This window comes from Rhinoderma darwinii, chromosome 12, assembly GCF_050947455.1.
Source record: "Rhinoderma darwinii isolate aRhiDar2 chromosome 12, aRhiDar2.hap1, whole genome shotgun sequence".
Classification (NCBI taxonomy): Eukaryota; Metazoa; Chordata; class Amphibia; order Anura; family Rhinodermatidae; genus Rhinoderma; species Rhinoderma darwinii.
Window position 1 is genome coordinate 77,905,485 of NC_134698.1, and position 20,774 is coordinate 77,926,258.

The following is a 20,774-nucleotide window of genomic DNA, read 5'->3' on the forward strand; positions in this document are numbered from 1 at the left end:
CCTGTCCTCAGGTTGTGTGTGGTATTGCAGCTCAAACCAATCCAGTTCAATGGGGCTAAGCTGCAATACCATACAACCCATGGACAGGTGTGACACGGATTTTGTAAGAAAACAGCCATGTTTTTCTAATTCTGTACTATCCCTTTAAATTCTCAGATCCAGGATCCACTTTTAGACACAAAGGGGAGCATGAGCCTTTCACAGAAATCATAGGACCCCAAAGCATGGCTCAGAATGGGCCCAAGCGCTCTGCCAAATGCACTAAACCTTTATTAAAAGTTATGGTGCACCATTTCTGTGCTGATTTCATATTATATCTGTATAGGGCAGTTCTATTTTTCTGACTTGATTAATGATATAATTCTGGCTGCCTGCAGCTACCACTAGGGGGAGCTCACTGGATATGGATCTATAGGGATTGCAATGAACTCCTGTTAATGGCATCTAGTAGGTAGCAGCCCCATAGCAGTAGCGTGCCCTGTCTCCATGGTCGAAGATATTCGAGGGGAGACGTCGCCAATGTTCTCTACATATAGATACAAAAGAAACATATCTCTGTTAAAAGGAAAAACCCGCTTTAAGGAAATCACATTCTTAAAGGGGTACTCCAGGACTCGAAAAGAACATGACTTTCTTCCAGAAACGGCACCACATCATGGATTGTCTGGAATGGCAGCTCAGCTCTATTGAAGAGAATGGTTCTGAGCTGCAATACTACCCACAACCTATGGACATGTGTGGCGCTGTTTATGGAAGAAAGCAACCATGTTTTTCTAATCCTGCATAACTCCTTTAAGTAACTTCATTATAGCACAGGATGCGTCATTTTCCAGTATTCCAGTTTTCCGTAGATTTTTAAGGGTCTTTATTCAGGCCTGGATTGCCTCAAGCCTGATGTTAAAAAATTAAAGGGACAGTTTTTTTTGTTTTTTTTAAGGGTCTTCCTAATGTTAATGCATACCTCACAACATCTCAGACAGGCAAATAAGGACATGAAAGACTCACTCATGCAAACTCCAGCATGCACCTCAACAGTCTTTCAGTTAGGTTATTACAGAAAGGGTTAACTATAAAGAGCCAAAAGCACTACATGAACTAGAATTACAACCTATTAAACCAGGTAGAGCAAAGGGACATACTATATATTATTGGAGCCTATTAAAGCCTAAGGGTATGTGCACGCGACCTCTTTTCAGATGTAATGGAGGCGTTTTACACCCCGAATTACGCCTGAAAAGACGGCTCCAATACGTCGGCAAACATCTGCCCATTTGCTTGCAATGGGCTTTACGATGTTCTGTGCAGACGAGCTGTCATTTTACGCGTCGCTGTCAAGACGGCGTGTAAAATTACGCCCGCGTCAAAGGAGTGCAGGACACTTCTGGGGACGTAATTGGAGCCATTTTTCATTGACTCCAATGTAAACCAGCTCCAATTACATCCGTAATGGACGCCACGAAAAACGCGAGTATTTACAAAAACGTCCGAAATTCAGGAGCTGTTTTCTCCTGAAAACAGCTTCGTAATTTCAGGCGTATTTGGCGTGGTCGTGTGCACATGCCCTTATTCCACTCAAAGCCCAAAATTTCTGGTGTGATTTCCCGACCAATCACAGGGCCCCAAAAAGCTGAGCTATGAGGAGCGGTTTGCAGAATCCGCTAGCTATAGAACTACATTTGCTGCCCCTGTAGCTGCCAGTGACATGGAGGGAACTCGGTCGTTGCCAGAAATTTACGTTCCCTGACACTCAAAATAGCATCGCTGCAGGGTACTAAATTGGGGCTGCAGTAGGGAGTCTAAAGGACTCCTTAAAGGCTATGCACACACAGGCAAAATATATATATATATATATATATATATATATATAATATATATAATTTATTTTTTGGAATAAAAAAAAAAAAAGATTCTTTTTTGGGCAACTTTCTAAATACTTTGTATTACAAATAATTTAGACTTTTTGAGATACAGCTGCTTTGTATCCTGTGTACAGAGCAGCTGTATCTGGGGCTGAAAGCTGTATCAGTCATGTCCGCGGTGCTGACGGGTTCAGTGTCAGTGGGTCCTGCGGGTCTCGAACACGCAGGATCTACCGGTTATCGATCACATCTAAGTTATGAACTGTCAGACACCGAGGACCCGCCTGACACTGAACCAGTCAGTCCTGCTGATCTGACGGATTCAAGTTCCAGCACTAGATACAGATGCTCTGTATACAAAATACAAAGCAGCTGTATCTCAAAAAGTCTAAATTTTTAATAAAGACTATTTAGGGTGTACATAGCCTTTAATGAGTGTTACCATGTGGCCTTGTATTACTAAAATGTTAACTCCGTCCCCATTTAAAAGGAAGCTCCACTTTTGAATAACATTGGTCAAGATCAGTCAGTTATTTCAAGAATATATTTATAAGGCATTGACCTTTCCTTTCGCTCTCGTTGGTGATATGGCACTAACATATTCTGCAGTAAAGTGCACAGAGTATTTTCACTTCCTTTTCAGCGCAGTTTTTGTGCAGTATAGATAAAATAAATGTGGGTACCTGGAAACTGTCATCAGGTAGGCTAACTGCTGATAATGGATCTTTTTTTAAATTTTCTTAATATAGACCATACTTGTGTTGGGTATTCAGACCTCCAGCCCATTAACAGCAGGACAGCATAACAGACGAACACCTCAGTCACATACTATAGCATTGGAAAGGAAATGCACTGCCCGACATAAAACACCATCACAGTGTGTTCTCTCCACCAGGAACAAAGAGGAAGAGAACCTCACCTCAATTATTATATCAGCTGGCGTATCTAAGCCTCCTATGTGTGAAACTGTCTGCTGAGCCAGTGTATCTCCACCTCTCATGTGTGATACTGTTTTCTGAGCCAGTGTATCTAAACCTCATGCGTGATACTGTTTGCTGAGCCAGTGTATCTAAACCTCATGCGTGATACTGTTTGCTGAGCCAGTGTATCTAAACCTCATGCGTGATACGGTTTGCTGAGCCAGTGTATCTAAACCTCATGTGTGATACTGTTTGCTGAGCCAGTGTATCTAAACCTCATGTGTGATACTGTTTGTTTGAGCCAGTGCATCTAAGCCTCCCATTTGTGATACTTTTGCTGATCCTGTGTATCCAAGCACCTCATGTGTGATACTGTCTGCTGATCGGACATATCGAAGTCTCTCGCTCAGCACTATGTTCCTCATCAATATCAGCATTAATAATAAATCATGGGAGGTTTGGTGTAATGGACGGCTTATGGGGCCCTCAGATTTAGGATGTAGAGAAGCCGAATTTATCATAACGACCCTCCCCCCCCCCCCTTAAGTCTCATTAGTCTATGTGCAGTAAGTAACCTGATGATATTCTAGTAGTTTTGTTTCTTGTAGTTTTATAATAATTTTGTCTTTTTAATGGAAGCCAGCGCTCCATACACTGACTTCCTGTGAGCTTAGAGTTATGTACAAGAACGAACCAGAGCAAGCAGAGCTGCAGTGTAAAGCATGGGGAGGGACAGAACAGCAGACTGAGCTAATGACGAGACATGGGGTGGTCTAAAACCGACTTCAATAGAGAATATATGGTCATTTTGATATGAGGCTCCATTTACCCATTTCCTGACATGAGTAAACTCAGCCCCCCCCCCCCCCCCCCAACTACTACGTATTTGCCCTCAACAAACCACATAGATACAGCAATCTCCAGGCTACAGCACCTGACAACTTTACACTCCCTCCAAGCAATAGGTGGCGTTTCCAGCTTCTAGTCCCCACCAATGCAATCATCTGACATGTCTTATTTAAATGTGAGGAAATAAAAGTGGAGTTTACTTTAAGTCTTAAAGGGCACCTGTCACTAGGGCGTCCCTTTAAATGCCATCACTTTAAAGATGCCTTTATAATAAACTAGTTAGCCCATATTTTTGTACTATACACCCCCAAACTAGTTGGCCCATGTTTTTCTACTACACCCCTAAAGAAAATGGGGATGTCACAGTGCCGGGAGGAATTGTTAGTCCCCTCCACCCCTTTAAAATGGACTCCTACAGTTTCTAAAGATCACAGATCAGTGACGCGCTTCTGTAAAATAATCTAATCCACAACTCCTAACAATCCACAGTTAAAATCCACATAAAATGTTAAGTAACTTTGTCAGTACTTTGCTTGAGTTACATGATGTTTTCTTCTCCAGTCAGGTCTAAAGCTAAATTTAGAATTCCTCTGGTTTCCTGTTACTAGAAAGCAGTGCATTGTGGGAGCTATGTAGTTAGAGCTCAGCTGTTAGGTCACTTATCAACAAGGGTGGAGCTAAGCTGCTGTCTGTTTCCAAGGGCAACCAGCAGAGGTTTGAAAGCAACAATGTAGGAGTAGAGAAAGCGACAACTCCCGATCGGTACAAAATCAGTAAAGATAAGTATCTAAAAAGTTGCTCAACTTTTTATGTAGATTTGAGTTTCAATGTGGAACAGCTTCTATAGATGTACAGTATGGAAACACCAGCGTGATGCTGTCATCTGCCGGTCTAACCCTATGAGGACATACTGCACTGAGCGTGAGCGCCATCACTGGTAAGTGTCTGTTCCTACAAGTAAGTTTTTTTGTCATCAAGTTATTCAAAATACATCATGTGCTACTAAAAGAGGCTCTACCCATTCATGTCACATGACTCATACGTCCAAGATGGAATACAGAACAGCGAATCTACCATTTTTTTGTTTGTACGTTTGGTTATTTTGCAGAATTATAAAAATTTTCTCAATTCAGGTTATATTAGCAAATATTATTATAGAAAATTCTTATTCAAGCGGAGACGTCACCCTAAGAACATGCTATTAATTTAGTTAGCGTCAATTTAAGGGCACAGAGCGCCCGCAAAACACACACACAGCTCCGTGATCACACTTGCCTGTAGTTGATGTCCTCCTTTCCAACGTCTCTTGTCGCTGCTGCGCTTCCATTAATTGCCTGAATGATGAGATATTAAAGATAATTGGATATCATATCAGGCTTCATACAGGAACACAGAATACAAGACACGTGCAATACCCCAGGTCTACCACTAGATGCCCCCCTCCTTTCACAGTCTGCTGAATCGGTTTATGAGGATAATCCATCTGAGGATTTATGCCAGTGGTGGGTAATGCAATGAAAAATAATTTATACTTTCCAATTAAATTATAAAGATTCTCGCCCTGAAATTAATAAGTGTGAGGAAGGAAAATAAGCTTGCTGGGAGTTGTAGTTTTGCCACAGCTGGAGAGCTACAAGTTTGGGACCACCGACAAACCTGTAGTTGGCAACCGGATCTGCTCATGACATACACCAGTATTCTTGTTTTAGATAGATACATCGATAGATACATAGATCTAGCTATAGCATGGATTTGGCCTGCCTGAACCCTAAGGGGTGAGGTACCCGTGTCAGAATTGATTAATGCATAATACATCATGGAAATAGGGGGGATCAATAAGCATATGGGTGGGGAAGATCAAAATGACGTAAATTTGCTTGAAATAACGCAAAAAAAAAGTGAGAAAAAAATGGACGCGTCCCCTTTAAATCATTCTGAATTACCTGTTTTGTTTATGGGAACGTCTGTATGTAGGTGGAATAAACACACAAATCTAAATTTGAAAGTGTTAAAACTCATTGTGTCACCCGGCTTCCTGAGCGTCTCATTTATTTTAAGGAGAAATTGTCACCAGACTTTGTGGGCGATTTATATCCACATTATCCCACCTGCAGAACAGAACTGAATTTTAAAGGGTTGGATATCCCCTGTCCATACGACCTATTAGGGTATATAGATTGCATAGAGGTGGGGGTCCCCCTGCTAAGAACCCCCCCTTCATTATTAGTCAAAGCAGAGAGTCTGCATTGGAAGACTTGGTGCTACCTTGTACTTCATGGTCGCCCATATGTTTTCCTTGCACTGGCCATTATGACTTCTACCTAGGGCTGGGCAATTAATGGAAAAATAATCGAAATCTAAGTTCAGCGCAATTAATGGACGTCATCTTGCCAATTTCGGTTTGATCAATTAAGTTTAAACTGTATCTGCATCTTCAGGACGCAGATACAGTTGGATCCAATGGTGGAGCAGGAAGCCATAAGGTCCCTGCTCCACCATTCAGTATATGTATCGCTGGACGCGAGGCAGTGACGTCATTGCACCCGTCCGCGCGGAGCTTCCCGGAGCAGAGGGATCTCCTCCACTCGTCATTGGAATGGGGTTAGGGGAGTATGTATGCTGCTATTTTTATCAGACACTATCGGGGGCAGCTGTGGGGGCATTATACAGTGTGGGGTGCAGATATGGGGTCATTATATTGCGTGGAAACCAGTTATGGGCTGCATTATACTATGTAGAGGCAGCTGTGGGGGGCATTATACTGTGTGGAGGACAGTTATGGGGGCATTATAATGTGTGGAGCACTATGGGGGCAATATACTGTGTGCGGGCAGTGTCGGGGTATATTATATACAGTAGTATACAGCAGGCACGGGATAAATATTCAATTGCGTAGCATGCAAATAGGGGGCGTGGCCTAAATAACCGTTCAATAATTGTGATCGAGGTTATGTTCTATTAATCGTGATTTCTATTTAGATCATAATTGCCCGGCCCTACTTCTACCAATGCTGGTTTAGGGCGAGATCTGGAGATTGACCTCTAGACCTTGACCAGTGACATATGCAAATGACTCCCCTCTTACATTGTCTATGTAAGGCAGGGGTCTCTAACCTTTGGCTCTCCAGCTGTTTTTGCGAAACTACAACCCCCATCATTTCCTGACAGCCGGAGAGAGACCGGTTGGAGACTGCTGTTGTAAGGCTCCAGTCATTTGTAGTACTACACCTGCAAAATGTTGCTCATTTGCATATACCCAATTTAAAGGCACAGTAGCATAAGCCCAGATAAAAAAAACTTTAATGTTTTGTCCAGAATTAGAAAAATATGGCCGCTTTCTTCCAAAAACGGCACCACACCTGTTCACAGGTTGTGTGTGGTATTGCAATTCAACCCCTTTCACTTCAATAGAGCTGAGCTGCAATACCAGACACAACCAATTCATAGTTGTGGTGCTGTTTTTGAGAGAAGATTAACATTTTTTTTTTCTAATCCTGAAAAACCTCTTTAATTTGCTCGCTGTGACCCTACCCCTATTTAATAGGAAAAAAAGGCATTGGAACATGTAGTTAATACTCCCTTTGTGTTCTTTCGGATAGAAAGAGGTTAATGGTTTCCTCAGACACCGTAATAGCTCAGAACTACCAACTGTTCATCTCCAGTCACAGGCTGCAGACAGCTCATTTTCTTCAGCCATCAATCCCCCCTCCCCCCTTGAAGATTTTTCTTCTAGAGGAATATTTTTTCTTAGCCCTCATCTAGATGCCACCATTAACTAGCTCTGATTATCCACTTCACTGGCAAAATGTGTCTGTTCCTGGTACTGCAACTCCATTCAACTGAATGCCTATATGGCTACATCTAAAGATCAACACTTGTGCTGATCCTGAGTTACATCCTGTATTATACTCCAGAGCTGCACTCACTATTCTGCTGGTGGAGTCATTGTGTACATACATTACTTATCCTGTACTGATCCTGAGTTACATCCTGTATTATATTCCAGAGCTTCACTCACTATTCTGCTGGTGGAGTCACTGTGTACACACATTACATTACTTATCCTGTACTGATCCTGCGTTACATCCTGTATTATACTCCAGAGCTGCAGTCACTATTCTGCTGGTGGAGTCACTGTGTACATACATTACTTATCCTGTACTGATCCTGAGTTACATACTGTATTATACTCCAGAGCTGCACTCACTATTCTGCTGGTGGAGTCACTGTGTACATACATTACATTACTTATCCTGTACTGATCCTGAGTCACATCCTGTATTATACTCCAGAGCTGCACTCACTATTCTGCTGGTGGAGTCACTGTGTACATACATTACATTACTTATCCTGTACTGATCCTGAGTTACATCCTGTATTATACTCCAGAGCTGCACTCACTATTCTGCTGGTGGAGTCACTGTGTACATACATTACATTACTTATCCTGTACTGATCCTGAGTTACATCCTGTATTATACTCCAGAGCTGCACTCACTATTCTGCTGGTGGAATCACTGTGTACATACATTACATTACTTATCCTGTACTGATCCTGAGTTACATCCTGTATTATACTCCAGAGCTGCACTCACTATTCTGCTGGTGGAGTCACTGTGTACATACATTACATTACTTATCCTGTACTGATCCTGAGTTATATCCTGTATTATACTCCAGAGCTGCACTCACTATTCTGCTGGTGATGTCACTGTGTACATACATTACATTACTTATCCTGTACTGATCCTGAGTTATATCCTGTATTATACTCCAGAGCTGCACTCACTATTCTGCTGGTGGAGTCACTGTGTACATCCATTACATTACTTATCCTGTACTGATCCCGAGTTACATCCTGTATTATACTCCAGAGCTGCACTCACTATTCTGCTGGTGATGTCACTGTGTACATACATTACATTACTTATCCTGTACTGATCCTGAGTTATATCCTGTATTATACTCCAGAGCTGCATCAGGAGGCCCAAAGACCCCAATATTATAAAGGGTACATAGTAGATGGGGGGGGGGGGGGGGGCGCAGTTACAGGTTTTGTATTGGCGCCCAGGAACGAACGCCCCTGGAATCTTTTATAACAAAAAAAAAGTAGGCGGTGCTTCCCCTCTCACCTTCTCTGGATCTCCATTTCATCCAGTGAGGGTCCATTTTGGATGCTCGGGACTTGGCGCTGAGCTGCAGGACCTGAAGAAGATGAGAGAGAAAATGAACTTCGAAATTGGAAAATTTTGAGGCCCTCCAGCTATAAATAATTTAGTGCCCCATTAATGCATTGGGCCTTATATATTAAAACGGTCAGGAAAGCTTGTTGCCCATAACAACCACTCAAAACGTAGCTTTCATATCGCAAACTGCTCTGGATAAATGACAGCTACTCTGATTGGTTCATATAGGCAGTTTTACTGTTGACAATTGGATGATGTGGTCACATGGCTGTGCCACATGACGTCACTATGGAGGACACCTCACTACAGCCAAATCGTGTACATGCGGCTGCAGTTTACCGACAGCGGTGAAATTTTTAACAGTAAATGTCTCCTCTTGATTATCCACAGGTTCCCGCCATTTCTTTACTATGTCCCAAGTCCCGGACAACCCCTTTAAGTGGAAATCCAAATTTCTTCTTTGCCGGAAGTCGACAGACAGGATAATTTTGCGCTTTTACAGGACGCTGCCACATCCGAGAACACAAATAGATTTTCAGCTCTCGATTTTTTCATAATCCCCTCTCCCCTGAGCCGATATGCAAATGAGCCGTTATGATGGAGAAAGATACGTGTATTTTTATAAGACATAAACATTGTATCATATGCTCGACCGAGAACCAATCATTCAGCTGCGGTGGCGGAATATAAAGCAGATGCCCTAGTTAGCCTGGCATCACTAATCACCACAATAATTCTTTCCAGCCACAGAAAATACTATGAAATTCTTCTTGTTCCTGGAATCTTCTAGAAAGGAAGCCAAGAGGAAGAATTTGAAGTTGTACAGGATTAGAAAAACATGGCTGCTTTTTTTTAAAAAAATTTTTTTAAAACCGCGCCACAACTGGCCACAGGTTGTGTGTGGTATTGCAGCTCCGCCACATTTACTTTAATGGAGCAAAGTTGCAATAGCAGTCACAACCCATGGACAGGTGTGGTGCGGTTTCTGGAAGAAAGCAGCCATGTTTTTTTTTTAAATCTTTTACAACCCCTACAAAAGTAAATCCTAAAGTAAGGTCTTACCACACATTCCCAAAATAAAATCCAATGGGTATATGTGTGCCATGCCCAAATCATGCCCAATCTACCCAGCTAGGCTGAGGTCAAATCACTTTCTAAAAAAGATCATCCATGTTCGTTTGAGAAAATTGGGATCGTCTCATAAAATCAGGACTTTTGCATTAAAGGGCACCTGCATATTTTCCATCCATTGACATCCCCTTTTCCTTGCATGCTTTGAGTGGACAGGCTCTTCCTGGAGTGATGTAGTTCCCTTCTGCCCATACATCCCAGAGTCTGAGCCATTCAGAAGCTTCCCTGCTGCTCCTCCTCCCCCACAGCACGCGGCTGAACAGAAAGTGAGAGAAGCTGCAGCTACATCTCCCGCCTCTCCTCCCTGATTATGCCACTTTCCCCTAATAGGTTAGATAATAATCTCTGCAAATATATATATGTATGTGTGTATATATATATATATATATATATATATATATATATATATATATATGTATATGTGTGTGTATAGATTTGCGCTGCTGTTTGTAAGGTGTGAGAGTATACATATGTATGTATATATCTGCAGGTCTTTGTGTGTGTGTGTTATGGGGCCAAATGATTATTTGTTGCAACCCTGTATCACACCACATTATCTGTCGTTTTCCACAATACTACAGGTAAACCTATTACATTCTCTTAACTCATCAGATCACAGTTGTAATGTCCATGGCTGCGGGCCGTCAGCTCCAACCTCCCCCTGACAGCCGCAGCCACGAGTCGGCAAGCGCTGGCCCCAGCCTCCTCCTCAGGAGACGCCAGCACTCGCTTCCACTCACCTCAGCCGGATCCTGTAGGGCGCGCTCTTAAAGGGGCAGTGCGCGCACCAGACTTTTGATGAACTTTGAACCCGTGAGTACCCTGGACTATAAGAGGGGTCCAGCCCCCTGCTTCGATGCCTGAGCGTTGATTGTTTCCTAGTTTGTCTATGTGATGGCCTCCTACTGTGTTCCTGTTCCCTGCATTCCATACTATCCTGGTCGAGCACTGTGCTAAGCCAAAGTCGTGTCGTGCTGTATTCCACGCCTGACCTGCTTCACCTCGCCTGACATCTACCTGCTGCCTAGTTCAAGCCAAGCCTGCCCTGCTGCTGTCTGAGCTGCCACAGGTACCTATACGAACTATAGACATTGACCTGCGCCCTGTTGGCCAGCTGCCATACCACCAAGGCGGTACGGCCCTGTGGTTCCACAGACCCTTCGTGACAACAGTGCACAAAAGAGCCAGTTAAATGACCAATTCAGCTCTGCTACATTCTCTCTAGGACGCTGCACTCTGACCACTCTCCTTCTAGCGCTGCAGAGTGCCGTCTGCCCATTGACGTAACTTTTAATTAATAAAATTTAAAATGTGGCAGGTCCCCTTTAAGGCCAGACAAAAGTTTTTTTTGTCACAATATTTACTAATAATAAAGATTCTTGCATTGTTATGAATTGGCTGCGCTAAAGTAACATGCAAATTATTTAAAGTGACAGTGTACAAAAGTTAAAAAGCAATGAGCCAGAAGTCCAAATCAACTGTATCACACCTAATAGAAGAATTAACGCTAAATAATCATAAACTGTTCAAATAGACAAGTTACAAAAAACCACTGAAAATAGTTACATACAGAACATAAAAAATAATCAACACGTAAAAAAATAAAGATAAATTACGATAAAAAAAAAATTGCCATAATAATATCACCTACAGGACATTCTGCAAAGGACGAAGCAGTCGCAGTGGCACAGACAGAAGCAATGAAGGACCCATTCCTTGCTGACCATGCTACACAAGGCCTCTGAGCAATGTTCAATGGATTCTATTCATTCCCCCTCCTTACCTGCCCTCCCATAGAGTGCCAGGTTACAACCGGCGTAACCAAATCCTTCACTACAGCGCAGGACGGCATCTCTGCTTAAATATTTTATCACAAATTCTATTAAGGCATTTTTTGGGGCACTAGAAATGAAAATAATAAAAAAGACACTAAAAATAAAATAAAAAATAAATAAAAAAGAGAGTGGGTGGGGCAAATATATATATAAAAAAAACGAATTGACATCAGAGTAGCAACCACTTCAGAAGCCGATACCTTACGCTCGGTTAAATACAGAATTTTCTAAATTAAATATTAATTGTCTCACTTTTCCATCTGTCTCCTCTTCATTCTTATTCTAGCGAGCTCATTGCCTCTTATATTTTGGGATAATTTAATATCCAGCCATGGCTCCTTCTCTCCCTTTTTAGGCTATTATTATTTCATGGGCTGCTTTGTTTTTACACTACGGCTATTGTACATCTGTTTTGTTGCAATACATCTGCACCGAGGGATAATTAATTACCGGTACTTCATTTATTCATTATTTCTGTGCCATGTATATAAACTGTTTCCGTGTTTTAGTGCATTCTGTCATAATTTATTACCCCCATCCGTAAGGTTGAGTTAGCTCAAACTATATAAAGACCATAAAACACAGTAAAAAAATCACAGCGGCATGGTGCCACCACTAGGGGGCCCATATTTAGGTCAATAGACAGCTGTATATAGGTTGCCCCCTAGTGGTGACACAATGCTGCCAAGATTTTAAGGGTATGTGCATATGTAGTGTTTTCGGGGCGTAAACGTCCCAAAAAACGGCTGAATAATCGGAAGCAGAATGCCTCCAAACATCTGCCCATTGATTTCAATGGGAAAAACTGCGTTCTGTTCCGACGGGCCTTTTTTTCGCGGCCGGTTTGTAAAGAAGTGCATGTCACTTCTTCAGCCGTTTTTGGAGCCGATTTTCATAGACTCTATAGAAAAACAGCTCCAAAAACGGCCGCAAAAATCACGAGCGGTTTTCCCTTGAAAGCAGCTCTGTATTTTCAGAAGTTTTTGAGTTTGTGTGCGCACGTACCCGAACATTGTGTGTGCGATAAAGGAAAAGAGGAACGATGCTCTGTACTAAAGTCTGTGAAAGAAATCCTTTCAACCGTTTAGAGGAGGTTAAGTTCTCAATAACTTGTTGGGTAATATTGCCCTCATTCTACAATAAATTTGGATATCCGTCATGTGGCCACCATGGTAGGGAACATTCTACTTGGCCAAATAACAAAAAAGTAGAATGTCTATTCCGGGGGGCTTCCTGAGATCACTGTTCCTTCTAACCATGACAGTAGAGGGTAGGTAGGGCATACAAATGTCTGGGGTGTGCCAGCGCGTGCACCAGATAAGTCCATCTGAGGCTTTCCATTGCCCCAAACGTTCCTGGTTGCCCCTACAGACTCTACATGGTTAGTTGGTTCTTCATATGAGAACTTGGCCTGCACATGGCTTGATAAAGGTCCTTGTTGGTCGAAACATTGACTATTCAGGTGGTTCCCCTTCAAATTTTAGCACTGGAAACACAAGGTGGTGGTACCTGCAGCACCAGGTCCATGTTAAAGTATCGGGTTTTCTTGATTGCTGAATCGGTCAACAAGAAAATCGAGATTGTCCTCCGTTCTACATTGAGGCCAACATTCAATCCCACCATTCAGAAGACCTTCAGTAGACATTTTGGATGTTTTTATTTCTTCCTCTCAACCCTGAAGTTTCATGACTGTTTTAGACCATCGGAGGAAATTTACTGTATAAACTCTACGAGCTGTATAGATGACAAGGTTAAAGACACAAGTGCGGCAGACTGATTCCATTCTTCTCATGGCTTTTCATCACTCGTGGTGAGAGAAGATTCCATAATTGAGATATTTTCCCCCCTCCCCTCCTGAATACTTAAAAAAATCCCCTGTCACCCTCCACCATACTGAGGTCTTTCAGATATACTTGGTCCAGTCACATTCCTATGATATTGCTAATGGGTAGCTCCGAAACATTTTTATCTTGACTCAATCGCAAGTGAGACTTAGAGAAGAGAGAGAACTCAACCTATAGAGAGGGGCACATTCTATATGAAGTAACCAAACATCCTATGGAAATACAGGATTTTTTGTGCTTCTACCCAGCTGGGTTATTGAATGGGCTGGCCACACATTTTGATGGTGCCCTGTGCGGGTACATTCTGCTGGTGCCCTTCCTCTAATAGGTTATACAGTCATTTATTGTACAATTAAACCTAAAATACCGTGCCCAATTTTACAGAATTTGTGCCATAGCTTGGCCAAATAACACTTTACAGTGCCAACGACATAATTTATTGCACAAATACTATACTGTGTGTTGTCTAAGCAGCAGTGCCACACAATTACTAAGTGAATGGCACCATGTAGTGCTTAAATAACCACAACATACAGTGACCAAATAATTGCTCCAAGCATGAAGTAATTAATAACCGCAATATACAATTAATATTAAGACTCATGGTAATCATACCCTCAAGCGCCCCCCTTTAGCACTGATGGCAGATGGTTGTACACCCCTACCATAATTGGTACCCCTTGAAATCACTCCATAATGAGCTGATAATAGTCATTATCTTATAAGAACGTGGTGTGAAGATGGAAAAATTAGGAAGTTGGGCTTGGATGACAATATGTTCAGTTATAATGAGATGGGTCTGGTTGGTATGATGAGGTGAGCTCCGTTATGATGTGGTGGGTATGGCTGGTATGGTGAGGTGCGCTCAGTAATGAGATGGGTATGGTTGGTATGATGGGCTCAGATATGACGTGTGTATGGCTGGTATGTGGTGGTGTGCTCTGTTATGAAGCGATGGGTATGGTTGGTATGATGAGGTGAGCTCAGTTATGATGTGGTGGGTATGGCTGGCATGGTGAGGTGTGCTCAGTAATGAGATGGGTATGGTTGGTATGATGGGCTCAGATATGATGTGTGTATGGCTGGTATGATGTGGTGAGCTCAGTTATGAAGCGATGGGTATGGCTGGTATAGTGAAGTGTGCTCCGTAATGAGATGGGTATGGTTGGTATGATGGGCTCAGATATGATGTGGGTATGGCTGGTATGATGTGGTGAGCTCAGATATAAAGTGTTGGGTTTGGCTGGTATGATGAGGTGTGCTCCGTTATGATGCAATGGGTATGGCTGGTATGGAGAGATGGCCCTAGATATGGCTGTTATGAAGAGATGGGCTCAGATTTGATGTGGTGGGTAAGGCTGGTATGATAAGGTTGGCACTGATGGAATGATGAGGTTGGGTTTAGATATGATAAGGGGACATGCTGGAATGATCGGGTCCAAAGAGAAGAGAACATGGTTCTGCTGGTATGTTGAGGTGGGTTCTGATATCATAAGGTCTGCTTTGCTGATACAACGTTGTCTGTTTTAGTCATACCAGCAAAGCCAACCTTCATCAGAAGGACTACGCGAGTGGTGCAAACCCAACTAAAGAATCGAAATTCAACCTCATCATACCAGCAGAGCCAACCAAAAGTTGGTTGTACCGGTCTAGTGAGACCGTTCCTGAGATATGGTGCAGCGGGCTCTGGAGGTATAATAAGGTGGGTTCCCATGATATGTAGACTCTGCTGGTATGACTAGGTTGGCTTTCCTCACATGACAAGGTGGGCTTTGCTGATGCAGTATAATAACATTGGCTCTGAAGGTTAGCAAACTAGGAAAGTGGCCAATTTAGTGCCAACCGTCCTATCAAAATGTCAAATTGAAACAAACTTCGGCGTTTTCATAAGTATTCACACCCCCTAAGAGTCACTGATCAACACTGCACTGATGCTTCTGTCATTGAGGCAACAGGTCTGTACTTTATATATCCAGTCCAGACCCCGATATTACCGGACCATGGGGCTGTTTCTTGCTAATTTTGGCACTTGGACTTCTTTACTGGATAATCGGACCATTGGTTTCTACATTAATCGCATTTTACTCTAATATACAAGGAATTTACAGATGAGAGACCCTGTAATAACTTTTATCCATCATTATCCAGTCGTCTGGAGAGCAAATGTGGTCTCTGGGGAGGTGTCCTGATCACTAGACAAAGAAGTATGGGCAATACAAATGCCAGCCAAGAGATCCGGTTACTGAAACTGCTCAATGGATTGTTAATTAAATGGTCTGTTAAAAATAGGCCTTTATAGTCCCACGACAAATCCATGGCATGTGACGGCGAAAGTTCAATTTCATTTGCATTAAAATATAGCACTTGGTGATTTGTAATAGTGGAAAATATACAAAAAAAAATATTCAATTCTTTTTGCAGTCTGTGGTTGCAAAATCATTTGCAGTCATTTTTTTTTTACTATTGATCCAATGTATCCAAGGTGAAAAAAACAAACAATCTTTGCAAACCGTTTTTATTAAAAAAACAAAAAACAAATCTCCTACTGTTGTGTATACAGCTCCTATGCAGACCTATGTGCAAATTTACAGATTACCGTAAGTAGACAAAGTACTGTACAGAAAGTAAAGAATACATAAACCTGTATGTTGTGTGATCCTGCGGTTGTGTTACTTCACTCTGCATTAACGTACATAGAAAAAAGGGGCCTAATTGCAAAGATCAAACTGGGCCCCTCATTATGGTGCCGTGTTAGTTTACCTCTCTGACACTGGGGCCAATTTTGATTTTTAAATTTTTTTTTTTTAACGATGCAGTTCCTCTGGAGAGGGGAGTCCTGCACAGGTTCTCGCCACCCAGTAGCAAAAGGTTATGGAACCAAGCAGGACTGGGCCCCCTCTCTCCAAGGGCCCCATAGCAACTTCATGGGCTGCTAATACATACGCCCTTCCAACTCGTGCTCTCCCTGCCTCTACCACCTGTAAGTTAAGAAGTGGGGATGGAGGGAGTTGAGTAACACATGACTGCAGGATCAGACTACACAAAGGGTTTGTTTGTAGTCTGTAACCATGGAAACAAGTCTGCCTAGGAGCTACAGACTTAAAACGGTAGGAGAATTTTAATCAAGACTATTTGCAAAGTTGCTTTATTTTGTCATTTTAGATGCATTGGAGCAATAATAATAATAATAATAAAATGTTTAAAAATGGTTAACAAAAAAAAGGTTACAATTTTCTGCATTCTTTTGCAAAGTATCCAATTCTTTCAGGGATGTCTGGGTTACTTTCTGCAGAATATTGAACAGTTTTTCCCCTTTTTTGCTCTGCCTGCCATGAATAGGGATTCTCTTCTAGAGTTCCACCGCTCTAAATACAACCATCTATTTCTGTTTTACAGATCTTATTGGGAAATATTTTTAGCACTCAACGCTCTGGTATGTAAAACACCTCAGGTCACATTTAATCAAAAAACCGAATTCCATTTCCATTATGTAACGGTTATGAAGACGCCTGCCGTCAATGACATAACCTTTATCTCCATGGATCAGTAACGGCGCTCGTATTTCTTTAAATGATACAGATTATCCGCTGTTTCGCGTCGTGTGAACAGAACCTGATGGAGTCGCTATGGATTCATATGTTTCGGACGCCGGTGCCTCCGTATGGCGCCATTTGGAATCCGTTAGAAAAAGCTTCTGTATACATCCATATGAAATGAAAAGAAGGTATACAGGGGTACAGTGGGACCCCGTAGACTTTTAGGTGTGTTGCATTACGACTCTGTACAACTCAGCGGGGGTACAGATCCTCAATATGCCCGTGTGCATGAGGTCTTTTTTAATCCGGGGAAATATATTCCATGTTTATTTGTAAGAAAATGTAATATTATTGTTTTAATTTGTAAAAATAAATAGTCATTTGTTTATATTAATTAGAAAACAAATAATAATTGGTAGGACCAATAATATATAGAAATAAACAACTAGAATAACAATAATAAAAATGCATTAGAGTAATAATAAAATATAGTGTATAAGAATATAGAATACACAATAATAATGCTTAATATAATACTAATATACAGCAATGTATAATTATCAATATTAAATAGTATTTTTTTTTTTATATACATTGGTAGATTTTTTTAGTATTATATTTCATAAGCATTGCTTGGTGTATTACTAAATATATTCATTAAAAATAATAATGCGTAATAGTAATAAATATATCATCTATTTCTGTATATTATTAGTCATGCTAATTGTTTTCTTATTTATTATTATTATTATTATTATTATTATTATCCATTTTCTATTTTTTAAGGCTCTATGGTCACGGCTTCTGTTTATAACATGACAGCTATGACTGATTTTATTTTTACACCAATACCAACAAATCCTGATGGATCTCAGTGATTTATAATGAAGTCCGTCAGATTTTTGTAGGATTTCTGTATTTTGTGCTGACGTCAAGAATAGCGCTAAACGACACACTTTTTTACTTCAAAAGGCAACAGATCAGGCAGGACAGGACCTTTTTAAATAAGGTAAGAGTGCAGCTTTAATTCAGTAAAATGATAAATGATGCATTCTAAATTCGAGATTTTTGGCTGTAGGTTCATTTTTTCAAATTTATTATTAATAAAGAAGCAAAAATATTAAAATCCAATTTGCAATTACTTCTCAGTCTGTGTTGGGTAATAAGACATTGGGACATTTGTAATTAAATGGTGTGCGGGCATCAGATATGCAGCAGTCACCAGTCCAATGGCATCGAGGGGTTAAGTTGAAGCATACTCACAGGTCAGGTTGATAGTGGCCAAGCTGATTTGTTTGAGCCGACCTTGCCGAACCCTTTGACCCGGCATATTAAATGACCCGAATTATCAGCCAAGTGGGGACCACGCAGGAGGGTCATTGAAATAGCCCTTCAGTTTGATTCTTGCATAGGACAAGACCAATAATAAATCCAAAAGACTCATCGGGTATAAAGATCTGCCCGATACAATATATAGAGTGCCTGCCCGCTCTCCAGAATTCAGTCAAAATAAAGGATTTCCATGTACATAAAATAGAGACACCGGCAGAAAATGGCCATTGAAAACAAGCCAAGAATTAAGCCCCCAAAAAACTCCCAGGGATATTTTGGACAGAAAGTCTTCCAATCAGAGCAGTGGTGACAGGAAAAGCGAACAGAAGTCGAGCTAGACCATATATGTATTCAAATAGTCCGAGGCTGTCCAGGATCAGACCTCCCTATAGCCAGCGTCACATGTCACTTGTCAGAATTAAATACAGAAAAATACCGGCTCCGGTATAACGAGATGAAAAAAATACAAAAATATTAATTTACAACTATTTTTTTCTAATTTTTAATGTATTCTTCTACTTTATTCATTTATATTTAAAAAAAAATAATTTTTGCAAATTTTTTGCTATTTTTATTTTTTTTGCCTTTTTTAAATGTTTTATTTGATTTTTTTTGCTATATTTTACATAGAATTTGTAATCTTTGTTTTTGCAAAAAATTTTTCATAATGTTTATTATTTCCTTACTTTTTGCTATATTTTACGTTGTTTTTTTTCTTTTACCCATTTGCCATAAGGGTATGTTCACACGCTTCACAAAAAACGTCTGAAAATACGGAGCGGTTTTCAAGGGAAAACAGCCCCTGATTTTCAGACTTTTTTTGAGCAACTCGCGTTTTTCGCAGCGGTTTTCATTGGAGTCTGAGAAAACTGCTCCAAAAACGTCCCAAGAAGTGTCCTGCACTTCTTTTGACGAGGCTGTAATTTTACGAGCCGTCTTTTGACAGCGACGCATAAAATGACAGGTCGTCGGCACAGAACATCGTAAGACCCATTGAAAGTAATGGGCAGATGTTTGCCGACGTATTGGAGGCGTCTTTTCAGACGTAATTCGAGGCGTAAAACGGCTCCAATACGTCTGAAAATAGGTCGTGTGAACCCAGCCTAAGAAGCAAGAAGTAAAACAGTCTGACAGCCGATAAATTGATTTCTGCCGTCCAAACAGGAATATTAACCGAAAAATGTGTAATTTTTGGAGAACGGAATATAAAACTTTCTGCAAATCTGTATTATAGGATCATTGCTTTGCAATCTGTGTCAACTCTTAGGCCAGATTCACACGAACGTGGCAAAACTCTGACGTGAAAAAAGTGATGTTTTTCACGTCCGAGGTGCCGCTGTGCGGGTTCCGTTTTCACGGATCTCCATAGACTTGAGTCTATGGAGGGATCCATGAAAACTAAACAATATAGGACATAGTCTACTTTTTCAACGTACCTTTTTGCAGAGGCTTTCTACGACCTGGACACCTTGCCACAAATATACGAGAAAGTGTCCGTGGTCAATAGAAGTGAATTGGTCCGTAATTGCGGACCGTAATTATGGACAAATTGTACGGTCGTGTGCATGGGGCCTTACAGTATGTAAAATAAAATGTAATCTTTGTATAATTTAAAATTTCAGCAACTTTGTAGTATAGTGTGTGATTCAATGTTTCACGGTTTCAAGACCTCTGCTTGCTGACAGTGAATGGAATCATATTATTAGTATGATTATTATTTTTACATCCAGAGGCTGAAATGCCATCCTGACCTAATCACAGATGAAGGTTTGTTACAATTATATCCAGTACTAAATACATCAGCAGGACAAATATCTCTGATAGTTTGATACATTTTACCTGCACTGATACATTGTATCAATCTGGAGGTTTAGACGGGATACAACTGTGGCAAACCCTCAGAAAGGAAATTGTATGACACAAGTCGGCACGTAGATAAATGAATGAAGTTCTGCTGACATGACGATTCCGAATAATGACTTTTTATCGTTTACCTCCGTCTTGTGAATTCATGATATTGAGCGCAAACAGCATGGCGTTGGAGAAAGCTGTGGCTTCTTCTTTGCTTGCAAAGTTCAAGCCGTAGACCTGCCGGGCGTCCCTCCATTGGTGAAAGGTTGGCGTGGCCTGGTTATATTTCAGACCTTTCACAAGTGAATAGTTTATGACTACCTGAAAGGAAGAAATGTGATATTACAGACGATCCCAATCGAAAGTTACACAAGAACGAGGACGGCACTTAGAGGGTGCAAGTAATAATTTATGGTCCCACGGATTATAGA

At 41.1% G+C, this 20,774-nt stretch overlaps 1 protein-coding gene across 6 annotated transcripts in view; it reads right to left on the bottom strand.

The window, feature by feature from the left end:
- Positions 1-20,774, bottom strand: part of EVL (Enah/Vasp-like) — a 100,184-nt gene that overhangs the window by 20,714 nt on the left and 58,696 nt on the right. For all 6 annotated transcript variants that reach the window (XM_075844210.1, XM_075844207.1, XM_075844211.1 and 3 more), the window contains exons 3-5: positions 20,487-20,664; positions 8,761-8,833; positions 4,904-4,962 (exon numbers count right to left, since the gene is read on the bottom strand). In XM_075844210.1, coding sequence (XP_075700325.1) covers positions 4,904-4,962; positions 8,761-8,833; positions 20,487-20,664 — 310 coding nt within the window. The remainder of the gene's footprint in view (positions 1-4,903; positions 4,963-8,760; positions 8,834-20,486; positions 20,665-20,774) is intronic.